The 27,859-nt window shown below is 38.7% G+C and overlaps 1 protein-coding gene across 2 annotated transcripts in view; it reads left to right on the top strand.

Moving 5' to 3' along the window:
* Positions 1–3,651: 3,651 nt before the first annotated feature.
* Positions 3,652–27,859, top strand: part of RASGRP3 (RAS guanyl releasing protein 3) — a 29,804-nt gene continuing 5,596 nt past the window's right edge. The window contains exons 1-12 of one of the 2 annotated variants that reach the window (XM_014058927.2): positions 3,652–3,708; positions 4,784–4,915; positions 6,374–6,521; positions 7,658–7,831; positions 9,705–9,821; positions 13,574–13,849; positions 20,779–20,856; positions 21,382–21,495; positions 23,331–23,446; positions 25,195–25,342; positions 26,341–26,377; positions 27,581–27,706. In XM_014058927.2, the coding sequence (XP_013914402.2) occupies positions 3,704–3,708; positions 4,784–4,915; positions 6,374–6,521; positions 7,658–7,831; positions 9,705–9,821; positions 13,574–13,849; positions 20,779–20,856; positions 21,382–21,495; positions 23,331–23,446; positions 25,195–25,342; positions 26,341–26,377; positions 27,581–27,706 (1,471 nt within the window). In that variant the 5' untranslated portion in view covers positions 3,652–3,703. Of the gene's footprint in view, positions 3,709–4,783; positions 4,937–6,373; positions 6,522–7,657; positions 7,832–9,704; positions 9,822–13,573; positions 13,850–20,778; positions 20,857–21,381; positions 21,496–23,330; positions 23,447–25,194; positions 25,343–26,340; positions 26,378–27,580; positions 27,707–27,859 lie in introns of those variants that run through there. The other variant, XM_014058936.2, reaches the window with a different exon arrangement.

Genomic DNA, 27,859 nt, shown 5'->3' with positions numbered 1-27,859 from the left:
CTCCCATCCATCTGAGGTCTGTAAAATGAGGACCCAGACTGTTGGGAGCAATTTGTTATCTCTGTAAACTGCTTAGAGAGAGCTCTAAATATATAAGTCTAAGTGCTATTGCTATTGTGTCTTATTCATGTCTGATGTTTCATCATCTACTGATGAAACATCTACTGCTGGGTTTGCTATTATTTATAATACTTCATTGATTTACAAACTTTTTTCAATAGAATATAAATATTTCAGATGAACAAATACAGTGATTGCACTCTCAAACTTAAATTGACTATTTGTGTTTTAAATTTAGAGTCAGCAATGATAAATATTTTTTTCTTGTTAGTACTTGTATTTCAGCAATTTCCTTGTCTGAACAAATTAGAGGAACAATTATTATTATGTATAACAGTTATATCTTGCTGAGTCAAATTATATTCACAAAGCAGCTTACAATTAAGATAAATAACTTTTATTGTACTTTCATTAACAGTTGTGAGTAATGATCATTCTAAAGTTGTGGCAAACCATCCATCCGGAAGGCAGAGCTGCCTTCTTTTGCAGTTGTTGCCCAACCTATTCTCATTTATCAGTTATAAAAGCTCTGCATAAACTGTTTCTGAGATGCCACTATGCAGAGTTCAGGTTTAATTCCCAAATGGTGCTAGGAAAATAAACATAGTAGCTCTTTAAAGCAGCTGCATCTTATGCTGTTGCTATCCTGGGAAAGAAAAGGCACAGCTGCTTGGACTTGGAGAGATGACCTACATTCAAACTACCATGTGCTCTGCGGCATCTTTTTGGAATCTGGACAGTTCTATTAACTTTCTACAAAGATGAATTGAATTATAAACCCTGATGTAAACATCTCGTTTCTCATCATCTTTCCACAGTTTTTTCAAGTGTCACAAAGAATGCAACTTACAGTTATTGAATGGGGCCCTTCCTGCTTTTCGTTGCTGTGGTGAAAGTGTGGCCATTTTTTTGACAAGGATCAAAGGACGATGGAGTCCAACACACTTGGAAAAGCTGCAACACTTGATGAACTATTACATGCCTGCATTAAAATGTTTGGTACAAATCTTAAATATATATTTTAACTCATCTAAACACTTTCCTCTTACTGGTAATTTACTGTGTGCTGTGTATTAACCCTACTTGTTGCCTGTCATTGCATTCATAGTGGCTTGGATTCATAGTATTTGGAATAATAGATTTAGTAGAGTTATATTTTATCTTAATATTATTTTAATTCAGGGTTGTTAGTTTCAAAGTTGTTAGAACTTTCCCCATAAGCTGAAATTATGAACTATTTGAGGATGGCCAACTTAAAGCATTCCATTGCAATACTGACCAAAATTAAAATTAATAGAAGGGTTTAATAAAATGCTGCTTGTGCCTGGTTAAATACAATCATATATGAAAAATTGGTCCATATTTTGGTTGTCACGAGACAGGATTATGGTAATAAAAAAGAATTGCTAAGTTGGCCATTCTTGAAGTGAACATGATGTACTTCATCAGCCAAGTACCCTAGGTAAAAACTAGTTTCTTATGCAGAAATTTGTATTGATATATCTAGTTCATCAGCCAGTTCTAAGAAATAGTACATAAATAGGCTGGGATATAAGACAAAATGGACCTGGTGATGTAGGGGTTAAAATGCAGTACTGCAGGCAAAATCTACCCACAGCCTGGAGTTCAACCCTGATTGGGCTCAAGGTTGATGTAAGTTTCCATCTTTTCAAGGTCAGCAGAATGAGGACCCAGACTGTTGGGGGCAGTATGCTGATGTTGTAAACCACTCAGAAAGTGCTATAAAGCACTAGGGGTCATATATAAGTCTAAGTGTTATTACTATTGCTTCACTAGGACAATATGTGTAAAATAATTTTGCAAATTTGATACCGTCTGACCATACATTGGAAAGACTGTTTAAGGAAATTGAAGTCCAATACATCTAGCATAGTGTTTCTTAACCTTGGCAACTTGAAGATGTCCAGACTTCAACTCCCAGAATTCCCCAGCCAGCGAATGCGAATGCTGGCTGGAGAATTCTGGAAGTTGAAGTCCGGACATCTTCAAGTTGCCAAGGTTGAGAAACACTGATCTAGCAGGTATCAGATTGAGGAAATGTATCCTAGAGAATTGCCTGGTGTACCCACATTTCTACTCTCTAATAGTGTATGTCACATGAATGGATTTCTCTGATAAATTCATTTCATTCTTCAACATAAAACTTTATTTTTATTTTGTTTTTATTTAGAAACAAATACTTAGCAATATTTAGGAATTTAACATTTGGATGCTTTTTCTCATTCAGTCATATTCACTGTTCTGTTTTCAATGTATCTGTTTTCTTTTACAGATGACAAAGGGGAGCTGAATGGCAATAATTTGCCAAGAACTTTTCTTTTAATGCATAGATGGTATCTGTCATCCACAGAACTGGCAAATAAACTTCTCTCCCTATATCCTTTCAGAGAGTTATGTTGATGATTCTAAGAATCAGTTTATCTCAAATACTTTCAAGGTAGAACTTGATGATGATAGAGAAGCCATTTGACAAGCATAATTAAAATAAAAGCAATTATTTTTATTTGGAGGAAGATAAGTGAACTCTACTGTAAATGTACTTGTGGTTGCAGTCTTCCATTTTGCAGGTAGCTGGCGTTTCAAGTCAACTATATATTTCATTAAAAGCCCTTCTATATTATTGAAAAAAGAAAATAACAGTGGTTAATTCTTTTGGAACAGAGATGAAACAATTGCACATGGTATAAAACTTCATTTCTTCCAGAACTTCAGTGAACTTCTATAGGCATTCTTATTTGTTGAAAAAAAAAACCTGGGAAAACACTACCAAGGAGGTTCTAAGCTGCAGCAGACTATTAACAATGTATTGTAGATTTGTTGTTTTAAGCAATGAATAGCCTGAGATTGTGTTCCAGTTTCTTCAGAGTGATCATGGTGGAAAATTAAGCTGTCAACCTCCAAAGCGCCATAACTTGTATAAGTTATTTATATCTTGTGAATTGCAAAATAAATAGAAATATATAACTTTTAGTATTGTATTATGGTACAATCAGAGGTGGGTTGCTGCCAGTTTGGCTGAACTGGAAGTAGAATTCAGGCCTGGGTCACAGCACCAGCAGCGACCCAGCCCTGACACAACCCCGAACCGGTACCCTTGCTGCCTCTGATGTCGCTGCCATGTTGGATTTTAGTGACTGCACATACGCAGTTCACTGTAAATTGTTTTGCACATGCATGCAGAATAATTTACATAGAACAACGCATGCACGCACAATGCGTGTCTGATGCACACACAATGCGAACCAGTAGTAAAACCGGAGGCAACCCACCCCTGTACTCTATCCCTATTCATATTATATTACATAGAATATAGCTTTACATTTCTATTATAATCTTTGTAATAATGTAATAATGCATTGAACTTTTTTAGTCAAACATATTTACATCCTGCCTTTCTAATATTGTGTGGGTATCACATTTAAGGAAAGAAGCATAAAAGAAATGTTAAATATCAGATTCAATTATAATTAAAATATGCAATTGTAGTAGCTTAATCAAAATGCTCTGTTTAAGCAAAATTTAAAAACCAAAGAAAAATTTTAAAAACCTCTTTAACTAATTTACATATAGAAATGCCAATGGAGGAAACTGCAGTGAAATCCGCTTAAAAATCTGTTACTTTATGAGGTAAATGGAAATTTAAATTTAACTAGAAATGTACTTTTATAGTTTTCAAGGCTTAAGGGAATGAACCCTCCTATTTAAATTGAAACTATTGGAACTAAATTAAGTGCAAAATGATTCCAAATAGCCATGGTAGAAGGCTCCAGAATCAAATCCACTCATACTTCTATTTAATAAGCAATTTCCACTAAGACTGGAAAAACATCCTTCCATATCTCTTGAAGACCTGTTGCCAGTCAGAGGATGTGATTAGACAATTGTGTCCTTATTCGGTATAAACCTCAAGGGCAGTGATGGCAAACCTTTTGGGCTCAGTGTATCAAATATTCAGGAAATACCAACTTTGACTCTGGTGACATGCCACCACCACCACCCTGCCCCCTGGACAAAAGAGAAATGAAAAGCAATAAATTATCTGAATGTATTATTAATATATACCATAAGTACATAATTGTAAATATTTTTCCAAAATGCTTATTTAAGGCAATTTTAGATTGCACAAAGCCTGGATATTTTGGAGAATGATCTTGCATGGCCTTGGAATCCTCCAAAAAGAGCAGAAAATCACATCCCATTCTTACAGTATATGTAAAGACCTCAGAGGCTCCATGAGAGCAGGGCCCTCTCACTTGACTTCCAGTGGGTCCAGAGGCCTGGTGTATCAATAAAAATGTCATGGCATGTTATCTGTGACACATTTGCCATAGGTTCACCATCACCGCTCTAGGTAATTAAATACTGTCCCACAGTTGAGAAGAAGAGAGTAGAACTTATTTGAAAGGGAATCTTTTTTTTTTTTTAGTTTTATAGAAGAATTGTTGTGTATAGGTGTCGTTTCTCTGTTAGACAAAGTAAACGTCTAAAGATGAATATTTAATATTCATGGAGCTGCTGTTCATGGAGTAGAAAACATTCAGTGGTTGAGAGACCACATGTAATGGGACCCCTTCCCAGAGAATATACACAGTTGAGATAATTGATTAAAAGTACTATCTTCTCTGGTTCTGAATTCTGTTAATACATAGTATAAGAAATCCATGGGCAGATATATGACTAATTCTTGTGTTAACAATTTCAGGTACTGGATTTTAGAATTTCCTGCCGAATTTAATCTGGATCTTGGTTTGGTTCATCTGACTGAGGAGTTTCAAGAATTAGCTTGCCATCTAGGTTATGAAGAACATATACACCTTATTGACATTTCTAGCATGTAAGGATTATCACCTGTGAGGTACCATTATTAAACTAGGATTCTCAACATCATTATAAAGAAGCAATTGGTGTGGCATATTTGAAATGTCCTGTTTTATAATAATCTATATAAAAGGTTTTAATAATCTTCACATCAAATGCTAGCTACCAAACTAATAATGTCAGTCATGTCAAATTATTAGTAATGATGAAGAATTATGTAATAGCTGCCTCTTTAGATAACTGGAAAGAGAGGGTTCCAAGTAACACTCCAACGAAAGAAGACTTCACAAAAAACAAGGCATGCAGAGGGTTTGGGAATCCTGCAGAGTGCAAAAACTTTTTAAAAAAATTTACTTCTTTAAAATCTTGGTGCGTCTTATACTCCGATGTGTCTTATAGTCCCGAAAATACGGTTTATTATGAATGTATGTATATACGTGTGTGTGTGTGTGTGTGTGTGTGTGTGTGTGTGTGTGTGTGTGTATTTCAAAACATATTATTTCTGTTATATAAGATATAACAAGATTGAACTGCTACTTTAAAGAATGACTTTGCATTATGGCTGTAGGTAGATTTTATTCCCAATTGATGCCATTGCAGTGATGCAATTAGATTTTAGGAATTGTCACTATATTCTGCAGAAGTATAGTGTTTTTTCTAATAGTCATTCAATTGGCAGTGATCAGTCTGATAATAAAGTATCAGGCTAGATTTCTATAGTCAGCATCAAAGTCCTGAAAAGAAGAAAAAAGGCACCTTTTAGGCAACATATCCCTAGATGTGCAGAAGGCACTGCGATATAACCTCAGAATGTGAGATTCACATTTTCCAGAAATGTGAAAAAACATCTCTCTTGTGTCTAATGTATTCTTAATTAGATCGTGTCTCTGCTGTCAAATGTTGGTGTCCACAGTTCTAAATCCGAAGTACTGACTACACTCAAATGCCTCTCAGTGTCCCTCTGTTTAATTTTCGTACATATTGTTAATGTTGACCCAATATGATGGACTGCTGTATAAAGATTTCAAAATCGATAGTATTTTGAGATAGTGCACACCAGATCAATATACTTCTGTCACATTCCAGCTTGATTTCACAGTCTTGAAAAATGTTTCTGGAAAAAAGTTGAAAACTATCTAAAGAAATCATCTAGCTCAATAAGAGTAAGTGAGCCTTCTCTAAGACGATACTCTTTCAATGCTTTGGATATTAACTTCCATCATTCCAAACCTGTCACTAAATGAATTGTTGCAAGTTGAGAACTATCTGTACTTGTCTCAGCATACTGACTCAGAGCAACTCTCTCACTTTCCTTATAATATATGAAGATTTTAAAGTCTTATCTCTGACTTTACACCAAAAAAAGAATGTGCAAGTATTTTTTTTTATATGCCTTGACAATGGCCATTGTTTTTTTCTGGGGCATCAGATCAAACCAGGCTCTACATTCTTTTTTTCTTTCTTTTTTTAACAGACCCTCTTATGATTGGATGAGAAGAATCACACAAAGGAAAAAAACATCCAAGAAAGGAAAAGCTTGTCTATTGTTTGATCACCTGGAACCCATTGAATTAGCAGAGCATCTGACTTTTTTGGAGTATAAATCATTTCGAAGGATCTCTGTAAGAATTTTACAATTTCTTATACTACTTTGAATTCATGGCTAGAAGTGCCTATAACTCTGAATCTGACCTTATGACAAAGGTTCCATGAAGTATTATATCAAGTCCCAATGCTAATTCATGCATGCATTCTCACTACCTATTGATTGTAGCATCAAGAGATTATTTTTTATTGCACGTATGAAGTATCAGCGATAAATTATTAACCAAATCATACATAATCTTTTTAAACAGAGCAAATTAATTTTTGTACCATCAATTATTAATTAGGATGCCATAAACACTATTGCAAGTTCCTGCCTATTTAAGACAGAGGCAATTATTATGGATTTGCCTTCTTATGATAGAATACTTCTTAATAGCCCTTCTTATTTGGTCTGTGAATGGTTATTTACCTAAATTGTAAATAGCTGGTGTGTTTAGCAGCTTCTGTGTGCAAAACAACAACCATGGGGTGGACAGATGACAGTTTCTAGCAGAAGGTGAATTAAACTACCAATGTAATCTGTAAAAGCTTACATTTTGCAAAACTGTCAATCTGATTCCACTTACACTTTGTCTCTGAGTTTGTAAGTAAAGCCATTATTATAAAGGTACTCCAAAAATCCAAAACATTCTCATGCAAAGAAAATATACTCATTAGCAATACATCCTTCATCAATTTCTTATCAGCAGCTGAAACAGAGAATGTTTAACACTGGATGTTTATTTCATACATTCAGGTATGAGTCAGTTTGGAATAATCTTTGCAGTCACCAGATTACATGCAAAATATATCCAAATAAGTTTAGCTTGCTAATTATCCCACTATAGAGAACTGCTTCTGAAATCCAAAGCCATGTAAGTTCTGAAGGCTGTTGGAAAAGATATGAACGAAGGAGAGTCAAGATTTAATCATTGTGATGATGATGATGATGATGATGATGATGATGATGATTACATTAACAATAATAATTAAACTGCACATACTTAAAATACTTTCTTTTGGATGAGGGCATTTAAGGAGTAGAGCTTTTGTAGCAAATGTGGGCATTCTTGAATTTGCTTTCCCAGCAAATCTGGAGGGCACCACCTTGGGGATGCGTTAATATGATTTGAGATAACCACATGAGAGTGAAGCTTCTCCCTTTGACTAGTTTACAGATTATCAGAGCTATGTGATCCATGGATGCCTGGAGAACAATCCAACCCTGGAAAGGTCAATTGCTTTATTTAATGGCATCTCAAAGTGGGTCCAGTTGATGGTTCTGAGCAAACCAACTCCTCAACAAAGAGCAGAAGTTATCACAAAATTCATCAATGTTGCACAGGTAATTTTATGCTGTTGGAGCCTGATTGGAATAAAATTGAATGAAATGCAGGTTAAAAAAAAGAGTCTGTGACTTTAATGTTTTAAACTGTTTCATATTTAATATATTCTCTTAGTGGAGAAGTCCTTAACACTTGGATGCTGCTGGGCATATATATGGAATTTCAAAAACCAGGATGTAGGTACTATAAAAAAAAAAGGCTGTTAGGCAGGATTTTCTCCATTGCAAAATGTCAGATTTATAAGGTTCATTATCAGGTTCATTTTGTAAGCGGCCCAAAGTTGCTTCAATAGTGAGATGGGTGGCATATATATTTTATAAATAAATAAAGCATCAATTTTCAGAAAGCTCTTTGACACCCTCTAGGCTCGTATCCAATAGAATATTCCTTTATCTCTGCTTATTTTTATTCTTTTGAGGGAGATTGGCAAATTTCCAAGCAAAGCACTGGGCAATCACTGCCCATCAATTTCTAGAGAACAAAGTTGTATACTGTTGCTGTGCTTTGCGGTGTGCCAGCTTCTCTAAAAATAATATTAAAAATAAAAAGCCGAAGAATGTTGTTGGCTGCCATTGGAAAAAGTTGATAAAAGGCATAGCATACATTTAACTACTGTTCTTGATGATCCTCAGTATGTTAAAAAAAAGATCCTGGTTAAAAAAAAAGACTATATATAAAAAAGAGGGTGAATCATCTTTCAGAAATGTGCTGAGTGTACTTTTATGTGTGTCATACAAGCTACTTCCCTCACTGCAGACCACCCATATCATGTTCCAAAATGAGAAAGGGTAGAATCTGAGGGTCTACCTGGAATCTTTTTGATGATGGGAGTTTACTCTAGACCAGTGTTTCTCAACCTTGACAACTTGAAGTCCTGTGGACTTCAACTCCCAGAATTCTGGAAGTTGAAGTCCACAGGACTTCAAGTTGTCAAGGTTGAGAAACACTGCTCTAGACCATCATCTTGCAATTCCCTTTTGATTGATTTATGGATGGCCCTGCTAATAGACCTTTCATGTAGCAGTTCCACAAATGTCACAAGCATAATGTCACAAGAGCATGGGGTGCAAATCATTATGCCTATCAAATCAGGTTCCAAATGAAAAGTGTAAAGACATTAAAAAAAACATTTCTAATAAATTGTGCACCCCAGTCTCTGCAACAAAGGGAGCAAAGGAGCAAAACTGTCACTTCTACACTTGTGTTCAGTATCAGGACACAAGTACCAAAAGGTGAAGAGTGCATTGTGATGTTGCCACATACATTTCTTCATTACTTCTTTTTTTATCACTGTGGTTTATAAACAAATTCCTATGAATATGTGTAATGGAAATATATGTAAATGTCATTGATTCAATGTGGAAAAAGTTGATCGGTATATATTTAACTTTATTTCTCTCTATAAATATGTTACAGTCATGGACTTAAATCTTGAAATTAATAAATTCTAAATAATATTTAAGCTTGTAACGGAATTTTTCCTTCTTTTTTTAATCATTAACTTTATTCAAAAATCATTTTAATTTATGGATTTATTGACAGCTCTATCAGTACTTGAATTTCTAATATAAACTGCTGAATCAAAATTACTTTTGATGCTTGGTTGTGAAATAACACTCCTCAGTCACAATCCTATTGGTCTAAATTACATAAAATTGTGGGATTTCACCATCTGGAGTTTATTTGTATGCTTCTCTTCTGAGACCATACATTTGGTCTAGATCAGGGTTTCCCAATGTTGAGAACTTTAATATTTGCCAGGGAGTTCTGAGAATTGAAATCCACACATCTTCAACTGAAGTTCCCAAGTTTGGTTTAGATGAATAATGAACAATATAATTTTTTAACAAAAATGTTCGAATTTCTCCACAGAAACTTCTTCAGCTTCAAAATTTCAATACACTGATGGCTGTTGTAGGAGGCCTAAGTCACAGTTCTATTTCACGTCTGAAAGAAACTCATTCTTATCTTTCTTCAGAAGTTACCAAGGTATGAGAGTAAACTCACATTTCATTTCTACATAGAAAAAATATACCACTGAATTTTTAAATAGGTTGAAAGTGGCATAAGGAAAATTGAAGTAGGAAGTTATGCCCCAACAAAGAGAGATATAAAAGAACTTTCTGATGGTGGTCTGGGGAAAATTGAAGAGGGTTGGTGTGTCAAAACAAAGAAAAGGGAGACAGCAGGAACAGAGAAGTGGGACAAGAGACTTACTATGAAAAAATCAGACAACTAAAAATTGTTATATGGGAAACTACAAAGCTCAGATAAGGGGTTTATTCCTAAATATGACAATAAAATGGAATTGCTAACTGGTTGAATATGATATTGGAAAGATAATTAAACAAAGGTTAAAATACATGGAATATGGACAAATATGAAACTGAGATGGGGAGATTGTAAAGCAGAGGTTTGTGATTCATTTTTATACATGCTAATTAAACCGAGTTGCTAATTGATTGAATATGACAATAGAACAGGGGTGGGTTCCTCCCGGTTCGCACCGGTTCACACAAACCGGTTCGTCGGTGAACCCAGAAGTAATTAACTTCCGGGAACGCCGGTACTGGTCCTGGCCCCTGTCACTGCAAAGCGCCCTTTTGCCGGCGCGTCGCAGCTCACTTGCTCATTCCCCCACCCATCCGCAGCTCGCTCCCTCGCTCCCCAACCCATCCGCACTAAGCCCAGCCTGCCGCTCACTGATTGGCTGGAGTCCAGCCAATCAGTGAGCGGGCTGGAGGCGAAGCGAAGCTTTTTTCGTGCTTGACCTCCATTTGAAAATTCCCTTCGGCCTTCACTTGCTGCCTCCCCCTCAGGTAAGTAACAAAGCCCCAGCGGCAGGACTCGGGAGGCTTTGGGTGGGTGGCGGCGGCCCAGCTTTTGTGAGGGAAGGCCTCCAGGCCTTCACTCACAAAAACTGCGGGCTCACGTGCACTACACAGCCGAAGCTGGGGGGCAGCGGCTGCGACGTTAGTGGCGGTGGCGGTGTTGGCGGCGGCGGCTGTAGTGGCTGAAGTAGGGGGGCGGCAGCATTAGCAGTGGCAACGTTAGCGGCGGCGTTAGCAGCGGCGGCTTTAGCAGCGGCGGCTTTAGCAGCGTTGGCAGCGTTGGCAGCGGCGTCAGTGGCGTTAGCGGCATTAGCGGCGGCGGTAGGCCTTCCCTTGCAAAAGCCGCGGGGTTGCGTGCACTCCACGGCCGAAGGCAGGTGCGGGGGCAGCGTTAGCGGCGGTGGCGTTAGTGGCATTGGCGTTAGCGGCGGTGGCGTTAGCAGCGGCGGCGTTAGCGGCGGCGATGTTAGCGGCGGCGGCGTTAGCGGCGGCGTTAGCGGCGGCGTTAGCGGCGGCGTTAGCGGCGGCGTTAGCGGCGGCGTTAGCGGCGGCGTTAGCGGCGGCGTTAGCGGCGGCGGCGGCATTAGCAAGCCACTCCCACCGGTCACATGGGTAGAAAGCCACTCTCATAAAGGAGGCCATGCCTACAGAGTAGGTTCGAACAATTTTTGAAACCTACCCCTGCAATAGAAGGACAATTAAGTGTGATTAAAATATATGAAACATGGATATATATAGAACTATTAAGATGATGAACAGGGTGAGATGTGTACCACTTATTAATCTATATAGTAGATTAAGAGAGTTGTAATGATCATTGAACAGTAAGGATTGTTATTTAAAGACAATTAAGGGTGATATAATCCAAGATATGGTAAAATGAAGAGGGAATATGAAATATACTTACAGTGGGAAACTATTGAGATTTAAAGACAGAAGCACAAATTGGGGGTGTGTAAGGATGTATAATTATATAAATATAATGATGAGAATAGCTGGGAATTGTAACCAGGTCTTCATCCCGGCCAGAACTAGGCTGAGGGTGGTGGTTAAAGGCACAATGACTATATATGTATACTTTTTTGTTCTATTTCTTAAAAAAAGGGAGGAAGATACATGTTAAAATTAAATATCTATATTGAAAAGGAATTATATAAACACCATCAACATAAAATGGAGCTCGCTCAGAAGCTGAAATACACCAAGCAAATGAGATGGAGAGTGTGAAACAGAGGAGAGAGGCAAGGACTTCTGAGATGGAGAGGAATAGGAGAGAGGGCAGGGGGGGAGAGAAAGGAGGAGTGGAAAGGGGAGAGAGGAGAAAGAGAGAGGAAGGTGAAGTGGAGAAGAGAAGGATAGGTATAGGGATAGGTATAGGTATTTTATTTGTATGCCGCCCTTTTCCCTGGGGGGACTCAGGGCGGCTCACAGTTCAAAGGGAGGGAGGACAAACCAAGTTAAACACATAAGACAATACATTGTTAAAAGCACAACATTCATACAATTCGAGTGGGGTTAAGGTCTTTAGCCCCAGGCCTGTCGGGACAGCCAGGTTTTAAGGGCTATGCAGAAGGTCTGGAGGGTGGTGAGGGTACAAATCTCCACGGGAAGTTCGTTCCATAGGGTCGGAGCTGCCACTGAGAAGGCTCTCCTCCGCGTGGTTGCCAGTCGACATTGACCGGCTGATGGAACTCGGAGGAGGCCTAATCTATGGGATCTAATTGGTCGAGTGGAGGTAATTGGCAGTAGGCGGTCTCTCAAGTACCCAGATCCAATACCATGCAGGGCTTTGTAGGTGACAAGTAGCACCTTGAAGCGCACCCGGAGATCGACAGGTAGCCATTGCAGCTCGCGGAGGATAGGTGTTGTGTGGGTGAAACGAGGTGCACCCACGATCGCTCGCGCGGCCGCATTCTGGACTAGCTGAAGTCGCCGGATACTCTTCAAGGGCAGCCCCATGTAGAGCACATTGCAGTACTCCAGCCTAGAGGTCACAAGGGCACGAGTGACTGTTGTGAGAGCCTCCCGGTTCAGGTAGGGCCGCAACTGGTGCACCAGGCGAACCTGGGCAAATGCCCCCCTGGTCACAGCTGACAAATGGTGTTCAAAAGTCAGCTGTGGGTCCAGGAGGACTCCCAAGTTGCGGACCCTGTCTGAGGGGCGTAGTATTTGACCCCCCAGCCTGAGAGATGGAACACTTGACAAAGTAGTGGGAGGGAAGCACAGCAGCCACTCGGTCTTATCCGGATTGAGCACAAGCTTGTTAACCCTCATCCAGTCTCTAACAGCCTCAAGGCCCTGGCTCATCACGTCCACCGCTTCATTGAGTTGGCACGGGCGGACAGATACAGCTGTGTATCGTCCACATACTGGGGTATTTTATCCCGTGCCGCCGAATGATCTCGCCCAGCGGTTTCATGTAGATATTAAAAAGTAGGGGGGACAGGACCGAACCCTGCGGATGACAGAGGGAAGAAAGGAAGTAGGGAGGGGGAGGAGAGAAGGAGAAGAAAGTGATGGATAAGGTGCAAATATGTGTATGTAGAGCAGAAGAGCCAATAATCGTTTTGGGGAGTTGATGGTAAGATGAATTGATGTATAAATTGTATTGTATTACATTAATACAATTGTATTAATAATACAATACGATGTTGGCTATGTAATAGTATATATGTGATTATATGTTATGAAAATGAAAAAAATAAAAACTTTAAAAAAATAACTATGACTCTTTGTCAAATATATACAGGAATCAATCATCTGCTTTATTTTTGCAATTGGAAAGTGATTCCCTTTACAAAAAAGTTAGATTTCTAGTCCTCCCATGTAATTTTTCTAAGTTTCCTCTTAATCAAAGCAAAACCAAGAATGTTATTTCTGAGTCTTGCTTCTTCTTGGCCTTCTTTGTAGGATTGGGATGAAATGACTGAACTGGTCTCTTCCAATGGAAACTACTGCAACTACCGCAAAACATTTGCAGACTGTGTCAACTTCAAAATCCCCATCTTAGGAGTCCACTTGAAGGATCTAATAGCAGTTCATGTAGTTTTTCCAGACTGGATCAATGAGGACAAAGCTAACCTTGTGAAAATGCAGCAGCTTTCAGTCACTTTGAGTGAGCTGATAGCCCTGCAGACAGCATCTCACCATCTTGAGCCAAATATGGATTTAATTAATCTACTGACGGTAAGATTAATATGACTTGTGCAGTGCTACTTGAAGATTGTTCAAAAATATCTGCTGATATACTGTGGAGCAACTCACAATATTTGGTAATATGGATACATGACACAGTACTGTACTATAAACTTGGGTTGATCATTTGTGTATTTTTTTAGCCAAATTTAATGATTGGTAATCTAATTTAAGATTTAAAAAGTATAGCCATTCATTTTATTCAAAACAGTCTCAGAGGTTCTATCCAGAGATCTACTATCAAAACCAGATAGATTGATAGTCATTATAGACTGGGCCTTCTCAATTATGAAGCTCCCTTTTAAATGCTTTATGTATAGACCTTCAAACAAGTATTTTTTTTTAAAAAAGCAATGTTCTCAGCAGCTTTCTCCTAATAAAGTTTTGGTGTTGTTGATCTTAAATGCCTCTGAAAGATCTTTAGAAAATCCATCTGGTCTTTTGTTTGGTTTGATTATTGTTTGGTTTACACTGGAATTGTTTTATACAGGTGAAACTCAAAAAATTAGAATATTGTGCAAAAGTTCATTTATTTCAGTAATGCAACTTAAAAGGTGAAACTAATATATGAGATAGACTCATTACATGCAAAGCAAGATAGTTCAAGCTGTGATTTGTCATAATTGTGATGATTATGGCTTAAGAAACCCTTTGCAAGTGTTATGGCTTAATTAGCTGATTAGAGTGGGACACTTTGAGCCTAGAATATTGCACCTTTTCACAATATTCTAATTTTCTGAGATTGTGGATTTGGGGTTTTCATGAGCTGTAAGCTATTCTAATGGTAGAAGTAGTTGGTGTTCAGGATTTCATACATAAAGGAAGGAGTCCCAGCTTGGATGATTGGTGTAATCATTGGAGAGTTTAGGTGCCCTTGTGATGTCCTTTTGAAGTCCTGCTGTTCTAATAATTTTTGAACAAGATGACTAAAATTAATTATACTTGACTTCATTAAATGTTTTTCACTTACTTCTGCTAGACTATCGTTGCAGTGACATTTTTACATGGAACACTTCAGTTTTGTTCCATTCAGTTACTGATCAGGCCTATATAACTTAAAGAATTTGAGATCTCCTAGAAGAATTACGCCTGTCTGCTGTATGAACCTGACAAACATTCAGGTGTGATCAACAGGTCTTCCCATTTGAAATTAAGAAGGCAAAGGAGGAAGAGTCTTCTTGGCTATGGGTTTTTTATTTGTAGTGTCCTCCCCTTTAGAAAAGGGGAGGACATCTTAAAACCTTTTCTATTTGAGTCATTTTATCTGCATCACTATTATTTTTAAGTTTTTTAGGCTTCTGGTGATCACAATTGCTTCCATTATTTTATGGTTTTTTTCTTTGAATGCTATTTATTTGTTGTAATTTGATCATGTGCTACTGTAGACCTTTATCCTAGTAAATCTATTAAAGCTGCAATTGTTTTGCAGCAGGATTACTTCTAACTAAGCCTGCTAAGGAAGTTACTGCAAATAAAAGGAAATAAGCAGGGTTAATCATTAGCACTGCACACAGTATTTAAGATTGCATAGATAGACCATCTGATAAATTGGTTATTTCTTTGATTGTTTATTTAAAATATTTATACAGCCATCCATCTTACAACAATAAATCTGACAGATATACAAAGATTAAAATGATAATACAGTATAAAATGATGCCCCAGGTTGAACAACCCCCAGAACAAAATCACAGTATTGAAAAACTGACAGCTGCCTGGAGAAACAGATCTTCAGAGATTTATGAAGGGTTAGCAGAGTTGGTTGCATCTCAGTGGATGCAGCTATAGAGAAGGCACAAGATCCATGGTGGCATTGTTGGATGGAGGGGTTCCAGAACATAGTCTCTCTATTAGGCCTGGTGGGACAGCAGAAAGAATGGAGGAAAGATGGTCCCAGAAATAGCCTGCTCCTTTCCCATATAGGATTGAATAAATGGTAACCCTCTGGCAATCTACTGGGAACCAGCTCACTCATGAAGCTATATATTTTATGAGAATATCAAGAATGGTCATAAACTTCAGATGGTCCAGAATGTTGTATTGTGGGCACACAATAGCATTCTGGACCATCTGAAACTTTTGGATGTTCTCCAGGGTCAGCTCAATGTAAAGGGCATTATTCTAATTTAAATGGGAGATGACTAAGACATGAATCACCATGAGCCAGGCTTCCCAGTCCAGGAAAAGATGAACCTGTGTAAAAGCCCACTTAGTGCAGCTGTCTCCTGCTTTTGGATAAAATCTGTGAGACTAGGAAGACCATCGAAATTTCACACTAATTCTGAATGGAGAAGTTTGTCCTCCTTCAAAACTACAGATGGAAAATCTTCAGGACTTAAAATCTAGAGCCACTCAGTTTTTCCAGAATTAAGTTGAAGCCTGTCCTCCTCCATCCAAATCTCCACAAACTTTAAGCACCCTTTTTTTGCAGTGGTTGTTAAATAAATCAGTTTTCACAAATGGGCTGGGTTTTTTTGGCTGGAAAACAAAAGTAAACCACAGAAACTGGGAGGGAAAAAGACCAAAAATCACAATCATGCAACCACAGGATGCTGCAAATGGGCATAAATATGAACCGGTTGCCAAAGCATCTAACGCAGGGGAGGGAGTACAGCCAGCAGAACTTCAAAAACAGGTTGTAAGTTGCTCTGGGCAAGTTGTTGTAACTTTTAGCTACTAAGCGAACAGTTGTTGAGCAAGGACTACCTGTACTATGTTGCTATTTTTTTTCAGGTCATCCTTTATTTTCCTTACCTATTCTCTGTTCCTTTCCTATTGTCAAATGTTGCAGTCAGGAATATATATATATCTGGTACCAAATTAAAACTTGCATGTTTTTAAAATATATAAATATTATATATTAGTATTCAGAACAAACACAACCCCCCTAAACACATCCTGGACCTGACCAACCACTGCCCAACCAACACATACTTCATCCATAATGGACAAAGATACAAACAGATGGAAGAAGCACCCATGGGATCACCCCTCTCACCCGTCATCACAAACTTATACATGGAACATTTTGAAACTAACGCCTTAGATAAATCTGAACACAAACCCAAACTCTGGCTTAGATATGTTGATGACACTTTCGTCATTTGGCCACACGGGAAAGAAAAACTGGACAACTTCCTCACACATCTCAACAGCCTACACCCCAAAATACAATTCACTATGGAAATAGAAGCAAACAACCAACTTCCCTTTCTGGATGTCCTAATCTACAAAAAACCCAGTGGCTCCCTAGGACACACCATCTACTGGAAAAAACCACACACCAACCGCTACTTAAACGCACAATCCCATCACCACCCTGCACAGATCAACTCTGTAGCCAAGACTCCCATCTCCAGAACCAAACACCCAGCTGACAAAGACCACCTGAAAACTGAATTACACACGCTCACAAATGTATTAATCTCTAACGGATTCCAAAGAAAAACAATTACCAACCTAATCCAAAGGGAGACTTCCCTCCAAGAACCGAGACACAGAACAGAACAACGGCATCGCCCTCCTCCCTTACATCAAAGGCACCACAGATAAAATCAGCAAAATTCTCCACAAATACAATATCAAGACAGCCTTCAACACTGACCAAAAAATAGCCAACATCTTAAGAAACCCAAAGAGAAAATCCAGCTAGAAAACCAAGGAGTCTACAAAATATCATGCAAAATCTGCCCTGCAACATACATAGGACAAACGAACAGGAGAATAAATGTCCGCATCGCAGAACACAAGAACGCAGTAAGAAAAAAAGAAAAAACTTCCTCCCTTTTCCAGCACCTTAAAGCCACAGGACACGAAATTGATTTTGAAGGAACTAAATTAATCTCCAAAACTGGACACTTCAACAAGAGAATAATTATGGAAGCTATCAAAATAGAGAAGCATCCCCACAACATGAATAAACATGACGATAACTCCCACCTACCAGACATCTGGAAACCAGCCTTAGTCAACAAACGAGCCCCACACACCACCCAGGCCGTTACAGCACAAAACAACAATGGACACACAGCCAGCACCAATCAGCACCAATCTACCAATCATGATACAACTACACAGCCAATCAATCCACTTACTGAAACAAAGCCAGCACTCCACACACACACACACCAAGATTTATAGAGAGACGGCAGCTCCGACCACGCTTTTCTCACACAAACACGAAGCCGAAAATACCAGCCTGAAGATGGCGAGTGAGACCTCGCCGAAACGTTGCCAAGACAATCTCAATCTTACATGGGAAAAGACTTGAATACAACAAGACCAGCATACCTACACCCGTGAAAATTTACAAAAATATGTATGTATGTATGTATGTATGTATGTATGTATGTATGTATGTATGTATGTATATGGTCTTGTTCTATTCGGGTCTTTTCCTGTGTAAGATTGAAATTGTCTTGGCAAAGTTTCGGCGAGGTCTCACTCGCCATCTTCAGGCTGGTGTTTTCGGCTTAAAGCGTGATTGGAGCGTTGTTGTAATGCCCTTGGTGGTGGGTGGGGCTCATTTGTTGATTAGGGCTGGTTTCCAGATGTCTGGTAGGTGGGAGGTATCATCACGTTTATTTATGTTGTGGGGGTGTTTCTCTATTTCGATAGCTTCCATAATTATTCTCTTGTCAAAATGTTCAGTTTTGGAGATTAATTTGGTTCCTTCAAATACCAGCCTGAAGATGGCAAGTGGGACCTCGCCGAATCGGGTCTTTTCCCATGTAAGATTGAGATTGTCTTACATGGGAATCTTACACAGAAAAGACCCAAACACAAGACCAGCATAACTACATCCGTGAAAATCTACGAAAACAAATATATTTTTTTTCGTAGATTTTCACGGGTGTGTGTGTGTGTGTGTGTGTGTGTGTGTGTGTGTGTGTGTGTGTAATACCGAATGAACAGTATTTTATTCTCAAAGTTGCTATCAATGATAGAAAGACCAGAAGGAACAAATTGATTTTAGAGTTGTCTTACTATGTCTCACTCTTAATTAACCTGTTCTGAAAATATGCAAATGCCTGGAAAGCCCCAGTTGTTTTTACAGTTGAATGAATGTGTGTGAACTACAATCTTTTAGAAAATTTCAGATTGAAACTAACTCAGGAAATCTGTTTTTAAAGGTGAATTTTAAAATTAGGTGAGTGGTTTAATTTGCTCAGGGGACTTCTGGATCTTGTTTATTTTTGCTTATTAGATTTTTATCCTGCCATTATTACTTTATAATAAGGTAATCAATTCTACTCAGTGTGATTGTTGGTGAAAGTTGTTGACACTTGTAGCTGAGTGGCTGCTGTACATTCCTCATCTTGTTCAGTAGGTGCATGTTGTTATTTTGCACTAGATATGAAAAACTGAAAGCTTCTTATCCTGGTTTAGGGCTCACCTGAAACCATCTATAATTATATCAGCTATTCTGTCTGTTTGTCTGATTTCTTTCTTCATCTCAAGAGTATCTGGTATTTTCGTCTTTCAGAGGATTAAAGGCCTCAATTGCTATATTTTATTATGTGGAATTGTTTACACGTTTCTGAGCAGAAACCATATATATACCCCACTAGTTCATCAGACTTCAGGTCCTTTCTGACATTTACAATTTCCAATATGTATTTCCTGAGTTTCTTTCTTTAGAGGTTTAGGATAATTATGTGCCATTGATTTTTTATTGAGCCCTACAGCAGGGTGAGACATCTATGGTCCTTCAAGTCTGGCCTCCCTGATTTATTCATGAATGTTCTGTTAGAATATCAAACGGTAGCCACCATGACTGCCACTGAACACATTTCTCTCTTCAAGGCTTTTTTTGGGAGACATTAGGGGAATAAATGAAAGAAGTAGAAGAAAACATATGAAGATTGCAAACAGAAAATGGGGTTACCTAAATCCTTTGTAAATTCTCTAAGGAGACCAGGTATGCCTTACCTAATAAATAAGTCCCTTACCTTGAAGTCAGAAGTAATGAGACTTGGTACAGTAAAAAATAAATGACATAAAGTTATTCCTGAAAGTCAACATCTAAAGAAAGAAAAAAGGAAGGAACATTGAAAATGATGCAGTAAATGTCACAAAACTTAAGTCCAATAAATTAGCAGGTTGTACTTCCCACCCAGAGATATAGAAACATCCTCATCTAATAAGGGGGACTTCTTTACTTTCCCCCCGAATCAAAATGCTAAGGATAATCTTCAGATTAGAAAAAAATTAGGGAGGCATGAAGAGGAATAAATTCTATATAGGTAGCTCTCAGCTTGCGACAGCAATTGGGACCAGAGCTGCCATGTGGTTGTAAAGCAAGACATCGCATGACCAAATCTTTAGCAACAGCAATTCCAGCAGTTTTGAATGTTGTCTTTAAGTGAAGACTATAGGGATCATTAAGCAAGGACTCGCATGATTAAGACTTCTGATTTCCTACTAGCTTCCCCATTGACTTCGCTTGTGGGAGGCTGACAGAGAAAGCTTGTTTATTACTACTGAGATTGACCAACAAAGTAACTTCTGTTTTGGCAGCAACACACTCTCATCCCCTGCAAAAGTGAAGAAGCCTGAGGTGGAGCATCATGAAATTATGAAACTATCAACTATTAAGTTGAAATCACACGCACACCAGTTTCTGCACAAAACAACTCCCAGTTTCTTGTCATGCTTCCCTCCTGGAGTATTAATATACATCAAATTTACAAACGTACTTTGCAGATTTATATTTGCATGGGAGAAGGGGTTTCATGCATTGAACAATGGCAAATGGGTCATGGTTGGAAAGCGCCCCCAACTGCTTCTTTTAAGAGTGGTGTTCCTATAACTGAAACAGCTATTAAAGTTTATTGCGACATTTATGGTTTTTTTTTCAAATGTATTAGGTTAGTGGCAGTAATTAATATATGCTACATTTATTTTTATTTGACTTTCAGCTTTCACTGGATCTCTACCACACAGAAGATGATATTTATAAGCTTTCACTGGTGCTAGAACCTAGAACATCTAAATCAGTAAGTTTGGTGGGGGGGGTTTCTGGTGCAAGAGTAAATATAACCTTGCAGTATTGGAGCAGTGATTCATAATCTACTTTTTTGTGTTAAGATTCATTGATTTCTCCATTTTTAGAATCATGCTTTGCTTTTCCTGGATAAAAATGTGAACGTGTGCTCTTACCTTGCCTTTCAACAATCATTTCATTCTTAATTGGCTTTACTGTGCATTGCAGAAGCTTAAACAGGATAATCCTTGTGGCCCACAATTGTAGAGACCGAATAGGAAAGAACTATTATGCAAAATTTAATTGTTTAATTTGTAACTTTGGTTTCTCTCTCTCTCTCTCTCTCTCTCTCTCTCTCTCTCTCTCTCTCTCTCTCTCTCTCTCTCTCTCTCTCTCTCTCTCTGTGTGTGTGTGTGTGTGTGCTTTTTTTTCTTTAAAAAAAAAAACAACTCTTCAGAAATCTTCCAGAAAATCAGTTTCTCCTGCAATTCATTCATACTGAATGTTTTTTTAAATGGTTCTCTGTTTTCTTTCACAGCCTACCTCTCCAACAACTCCTACTAAGCCAGGAGTACCCCTTGAGTGGGCATCTGGTGTAATACCAAAGCCTGACCCAAGTGTTATTAATAAACATATCCAAAAGCTAGTTGATGTGAGTATTGACAGTAGAATTCCAGTTTATTTTCCTATCTTCTCACCTATCTCATGAATGCATGAATGTTCTGTATTCTCTAATTCACTCCACCATATTCAATGTTTTTTAATTGACTATAATTGTATTTGTGGTGTAAAATAAGATTTTACTTTTGTACAGCACTTAATTATTTTTCTAAAAAAAAGTTAGGATATGCACAAACAGATAGGGCCTTCAGTAGAGTTTCCAAATCTGAAATCTCATATACAAAACCAGAGTTTGTCATTACGCATAAGTGTGTGCGCATGCAAAAATGCATATGCACATATGCACCTTCAAGTCAGGGTTCACTATTGGCAATTCCCTGGACAAGCCTCTGCAGTATTCTTGGCAAGATCTCAGAAGTGCTTTGCTATTATTTCCTTCCTAACTGAAACAGAGTAACTGGCCCAAGATGTCTTCATGCCTACGAAAACTCACAGTCATCTGTTGTCTAACCTGGTGCTTTTAACTATTGCACCAAACTGGCTCTTAAATGTTGTAAGGTAAAGGTAAAGGTTCTCCCGCACATGAGGGCTATGCTCATTTCTGTTTCTAAGCCAAAGAGCCAGAGCTATCCAAAGATATCTCCATGGTCATGTTGCCAGCATGATTAAACGCTGAAGGCGCATGAAGCATTGTTACCTTCCCACCAAAGGCGGTCCCTATTTTTCTACTTGCATTTTTTACGTGCTTTCGAACTGCTAGGTTGGCAAAAGCAGGGACAAGCAACGGAAGCTCACTCCGTTATGTGGTGCTAGGGATTCGAACCACTGAACTGCCAAACTTCTGATAAACAAGCTCAGCATCTTAGCCACTGAGCCAATGCGTCATATGTTATTATACAGGCACACAATTTGCCGGCTGAAGCAAATGTGGCATTTAGTTAATGCATTTATCAAGCTCCTGTCCCACCAATTAACAACAATGGAATTCAGAATGAGCTTCTGAAATAGAAGACTGATCATTCCAGCTTTGGCTGGTTTACCTTAGGTGACAAAATAGTTGCATGTATCTTATCTATGTAGCATAGCCTGACAAAAGTTAAGTTTTAGTGCAGTATTGAATCTAGATACGTTTTTTTTTTTTTCTGGGAAGTGACTTTCAAAGATTCCAGACCATCCAAAGAAGGCTCTGCTCCTGGAAGACCCCTGCCAAATTTCAGTTTCAAAGGCATCAGATTAGGAACTTGATGTTTAACTGGGGGAAGGTTGCATAGATGAGCCTGCTGGGGAAAAGGCTGGATGAATTTGCCTCATATTAGAATGAATTTGCCTAATATTGCCCCATAATTAATTAATCCTCTCTCAGTCTTGTTCTTGTTTAATAATCTAATTGTTTCGATTGGTTTTTTAATATTTTATTTTAATAGTTGGTTGCATTATATGCCACCATGATCACCTTGCATGAGCTTTACATGTAAATTTAATAAATAAATCGTTAACTGCATTAATACCTATACTCATTCTGTGGGCATGCGAGCCATCGGCCCAGTTCAGCTCCACCACGCATGTGCATGTACCTCCCGCTAGCCAGCTGGCTGTTGGGTCTCTGCAGTAGATTTGCAGGGGGTGGGGCATGTGCAGGGAGCATGTGTATGCGCAGGGTGGGGCGCATATGCATATACAAGGGCCATGTGTGCATTGCATTTGGGGGGGGGGGTTGGGCGCACGCACCCTTTGGACACTCGGGCAAGAAAAGGTTAGCCCTCACTGACCTATACCGAGCTTTTATTTTAAGATGCACCCCTCTGCTTTGTTGTCTATAATCATTTGACATTTTCTTCTCTTTTTCTTATTTCCTTGCATCTTCAGTCTGTTTTTAAGAATTATGACCATGACCATGATGGGTATATTTCACAAGAAGACTTTGAAAGTATAGCAGCAAATTTTCCTTTTCTGGATTCATTCTGCGTATTAGACAAAGATCAGTAAGTATCCTGCTCTTGGTATTATTTTCAGTGCAACTTCATTCATGTTTAAAGACAATGATATTCTTGAGTCCTTCCACTCCCCACTCGCATCCAGCTCAGTTTCTGGCTTTCTAAGGCTTGATGGAGTTTATACTTTCTTCCTCCAAGACCCTCTCTTTTGTCCCATTGTAACTTTCACCTTTGGCATTTCCTGGTGGTCTCCTTTCTGACTACTAACCTGCTATGCCTAGCTTAGCTTTCTTGGAACTCAGCCAAGCCAACTAACCCCATGCACATTTATCAAGTGTTAAGTCTTTATTTTCTCAATCAGGCATATTCTCAGTTACACGTGTACAGATTTGTAATCTTAATTTCTGAATAGATTTTCAAAAAATGGCGTTCATTTTATGAAGGAAGGCAAATATACATGTTCCAGGATAATGTTGCAGGATACACCTTCTAGTAGAGAGAAGTTCCCTGAGGATGGGCTCCAACATAAATCCAAAAGCTTGGAAGACTAAACCTCTAATCCCAGTGACGAACCCAGATTGGATCCTGCAGCGTTCTTCTTCTTTTTTTAAATTATCTCCAGTGTTTCTATAATGAATCAAGATTGATACCGGTCTTTCTCTTTCTCAGTCATCATGTCAATACTCCAAGGGACAGGCGACTTATATAGGCAGTCCTCAATTTATGACCGCAATTGAGACCAGAATTTGTGTTGCTAAGCAAAGCATTGCCAAGTGACTTGTGCCCAACGTTATCACCTTTTTTGCCACAGTTGTTAAGCAAATCACTGCAGCTATTGAATGAATCGCACTGCCATTAAGTGAATCCAGCTTCCCCCATCAACTTGGCTTATCGGAAGCTGGCTTGGATGGTTGCAAATGAGGATCACATGACCCTGGGAGCCACAACTGTGGTAAATACATGCTGGATGCCAAGCGCCCAAATTCTAACCACATGGCTGTAGGGATTCTTCAGTGGTCATAAGAGTGAGGATTGGTCATAAGTCACTTTTTTCAGTGCCACTGTAATTTTGAACCATTGTTAAATGAATGGATATAAGTCAAGGACTACCTGTAGTCCCATTTTGCATTATAGTACCTTTTCTTAGACCATTAAATACAAATGGATGAATGAATCACAGACTGAACCCTGAATCTGCTAGCTCCCAAGGAAAATTTATGGACAAATAATTCACAGTCAGTGTTACCCATATCAACTTGTTTGGAGGGGGGAGGTATGTGAAACATTGGATCCAGAGATGGTATTTAGCAGGTTCTGACCAGTTCTGGAGAACCAGTAGCGTAACTTCTGAGTAGTTCAGAGAACCGGTAAGTAGCACCTCTGACTGGCCCCATCCCCATCGATTCTCTGCTCCTAAGTCCCAGCTGATCGGGAGGAAATGGGGATTTTTGCAGTAACCTTCCCTAGTGTGGGGTGAAAATGGAGATTTTGCATTATCCTTCCCCTGCCACGCCCACCAAGCCATGCCATGCCCACCAAGCCACACCCACAGAACCGGTAGTAAAAAAAAAATGAAACTCATCACTGGAGTGTTTCTGTGCAAATTTCTTCTTGGAATATTTTTTTCCTGACCAAAAAAGTATCAGAAGGTTTTGAAATCATATCTGTGGAAGTACCGCCTTTCAGAAATTGGACAAATTAACCCCTTGGGAGGAGAGCCATAATTCTGTTGTTTTCCCTAGCATGGTAACGACTGATTTCCTCTTCCCTTCCTGACTTTTTTTTTTTTTTTACAGGGATGGTCTTATCAGCAAAGGGGAAATGATGGCATATTTTCTAAGGGCTAAATCACAGCTACAGTGCAAAATGGGACCAGGTTTTATACATAACTTCCAAGAGATGACCTATCTTAAGCCAACCTTCTGTGAACATTGTGCTGGTTTTGTAAGTATACAATGGTGGAATGGGGAGATTAAGATGTTTTAAGGGATAAATAATAGAATCTTCATACTTGAGCATGACCTATTTCAAAAATAATATTCATCTCTCTCACACACACACACACTGCACCAACATGATATGAAAGAGTGGGCCAGGTTTTTGTTGTCTGACTGTGTCTCCTTGTAGCTTTACCAGTTGTTAAATTGGTTTTACTTCACTCATTCATCTGTTTTTCTATTATTGCTGTTTTCTATTTTTCTGACTGAATCAGAATCAGAATCAAACTGGAAGGAACATTGGAGATCTTCTAGTATTTCTAGACCATGGGTGTCAAACTCATGTTGTCACAATGTTCATGTGACGTATCAGCGCATTTCCCCCCTTCACTAAACTGGGTGGGGGTGTGTGATGCATCTGGCCCCTGGGCTGGGAGTTTGACAGCCCTGTTCTAGACTGTAATAAGGGGAAAGCAGAACGATTGCACATGCCTTTCATCCCCATCAGAGAGACTCGGGAGTTTAGCATTACAGATAACAGAAATCAATAGTGCAATCCTATGCCCAACTATTGAAAGGAAGAAGCTTCACCGAGTTGAGTGTGCCTCTTTCCAGATAAGCCAGTACAGGAGTCTATCCTTGTTGAGTGTATATGTGTCTATTTTCAATATTATTGCAGTGTAGCAAAACCACACTCTATGGTGCATCAAAGTCTCTGAAAATGGGTTTAGTAGAAATGCAGGCACAGACTCTGATGAAGAGTCTTCTGCTGATTCACTGGGAAAGCATTTGTGTGATCTGTTGAATCAGTTCTGTGCTGGTTCATTCGTAGGCAATGGAATGTGTGGGCAAAGTCTCATAGTTGAATGGATAGTTCTTTCTAACAGGAAGGGTGTTGAGTGGAGTAATTTCCTGTTTGTGCTTTTGTAGCCATTGTTACTACGTTCATAAGGAGGTTGTGTTCCTTCCGGCTTTCTTTTTTATATCTTTTGTCTTTAATTACAGCTCTGGGGTATAATCAAGCAAGGCTACAAATGCAAAGGTACTGGAAATCATGCATGGCCATTTCATTTCTGGGTGTTTTGTTTTTTTTAATATTCAGCCTTTTGATTGTTGGTAAAATGCCATTCAATACATTTTTGCATTCAGGTTAGTCTGAATAAATGCCATCCCTATGCATGCCTACTCCTCTGCTACGCTTCTGAATTACAGCCTTGTCCAATTTTTCTAGTGCAAACATATAACTTTGAACCAGTAATCCACTCCTGACCACTATTTCTTTGGGAGAAGCATAAAAATGGAGCATTCTCACATGCCTGACTGCCTCTTGACAATTTTCCATGCTCCTGGCAATTTTCCATGCATTCACCCATAAAACCTATTAAGAAATTAGAGCATAATCCTTTCTGCTCAGCTTTAGAGTCCATGCAGAATATGTCTTGACTTAATTTTCCCAACATATATAAATAGTGTGTTGCTTCCCTTAACAGCAGCCTGCAGCTGAGACTAATAATGCTTGAATGCATTACATCTGGCAGTATAAAGGAGACATGACTGGCAAAAATAGCTGGTAGTCAAGATTGGGAAAATGCACTTTAGAGGGGAAATAGCATGCAGGATGTCACATGGTTTATTTTCCTTATATTTTTATATTGAAAATGAACTGATCTTATCCAGTTGAGAAAGTGGTTATTTGAAAGCAATTAATACTCTGAGACAGGTGGGAATGTGGGAAAGAGAGATTTTAAAGTAAGGAATAAATCTATGTGTAGAACTCTTGTTGGGTTTTGGTTGTTTGTTTTTTTTTGGTAGAAAAAATACTTTTGGACTGAAGAGGTAGTAGATACATGAGTTTTTAATCTTTTTCACCCTACCAGTTTCTGCTTCAGTCCATATTACATGCTGCCACAGTACCTCCCCATGAGATTCCAAACATACTTTCTCCATGGCAATATTTGTACTATTTTGGCAACCTATTTAAGCTGCAATATAAGTGCCAAAAAGTTGGAAAGAGCAAATAGGTCTTCCATTATTTCATAAGCATAGAAATATGACCAAGTACCCCTTTCAATGTCACACTGCATGTTCTGTTGCCATGTACATAATATCAGTTATCCAGGGTTTTTACTTTTGAGTTTTGAAAATGTTTTATAAATGCAAATTCTATGCTGGCCTATCTCATTTTGGAAATAGCAGTTTACTAAAACTAACTATTCTTTATTCCTTTGCTGGTGATTTACTCCAGACTGTGGTGCCAACTGCCATAAACAGTGCAGAGATCTGCTAGTTCTAGCTTGTAGGAAATTTGCCAGGGGGGCTTCACTGAACAGTGGCCATGGTTCATTGCCCAATAGCCCATCACTACCTGCAGGTAAGAGGCGACTCCATGTCTCGTGGCTGATTGTTTAACCCATGCTTTCCATATCCCAACAGCATTTGAAATGAATGCCCTGAATGCACTAATTATTGTCCTTTTGAAATAGTCTTTGTTATGATTTGAGAGGACCCTCTTATTTAACTTGCA

This window comes from Thamnophis sirtalis, unplaced genomic scaffold (assembly GCF_051295495.1).
Source record: "Thamnophis sirtalis isolate CommonGarterSnake01/CBP01778 unplaced genomic scaffold, rThaSir2_p1.2 scaffold_6, whole genome shotgun sequence".
NCBI classification, from domain to species: domain Eukaryota; kingdom Metazoa; phylum Chordata; class Lepidosauria; order Squamata; family Natricidae; genus Thamnophis; species Thamnophis sirtalis.
This window is presented reverse-complemented; position numbering and strand designations above follow the sequence as displayed.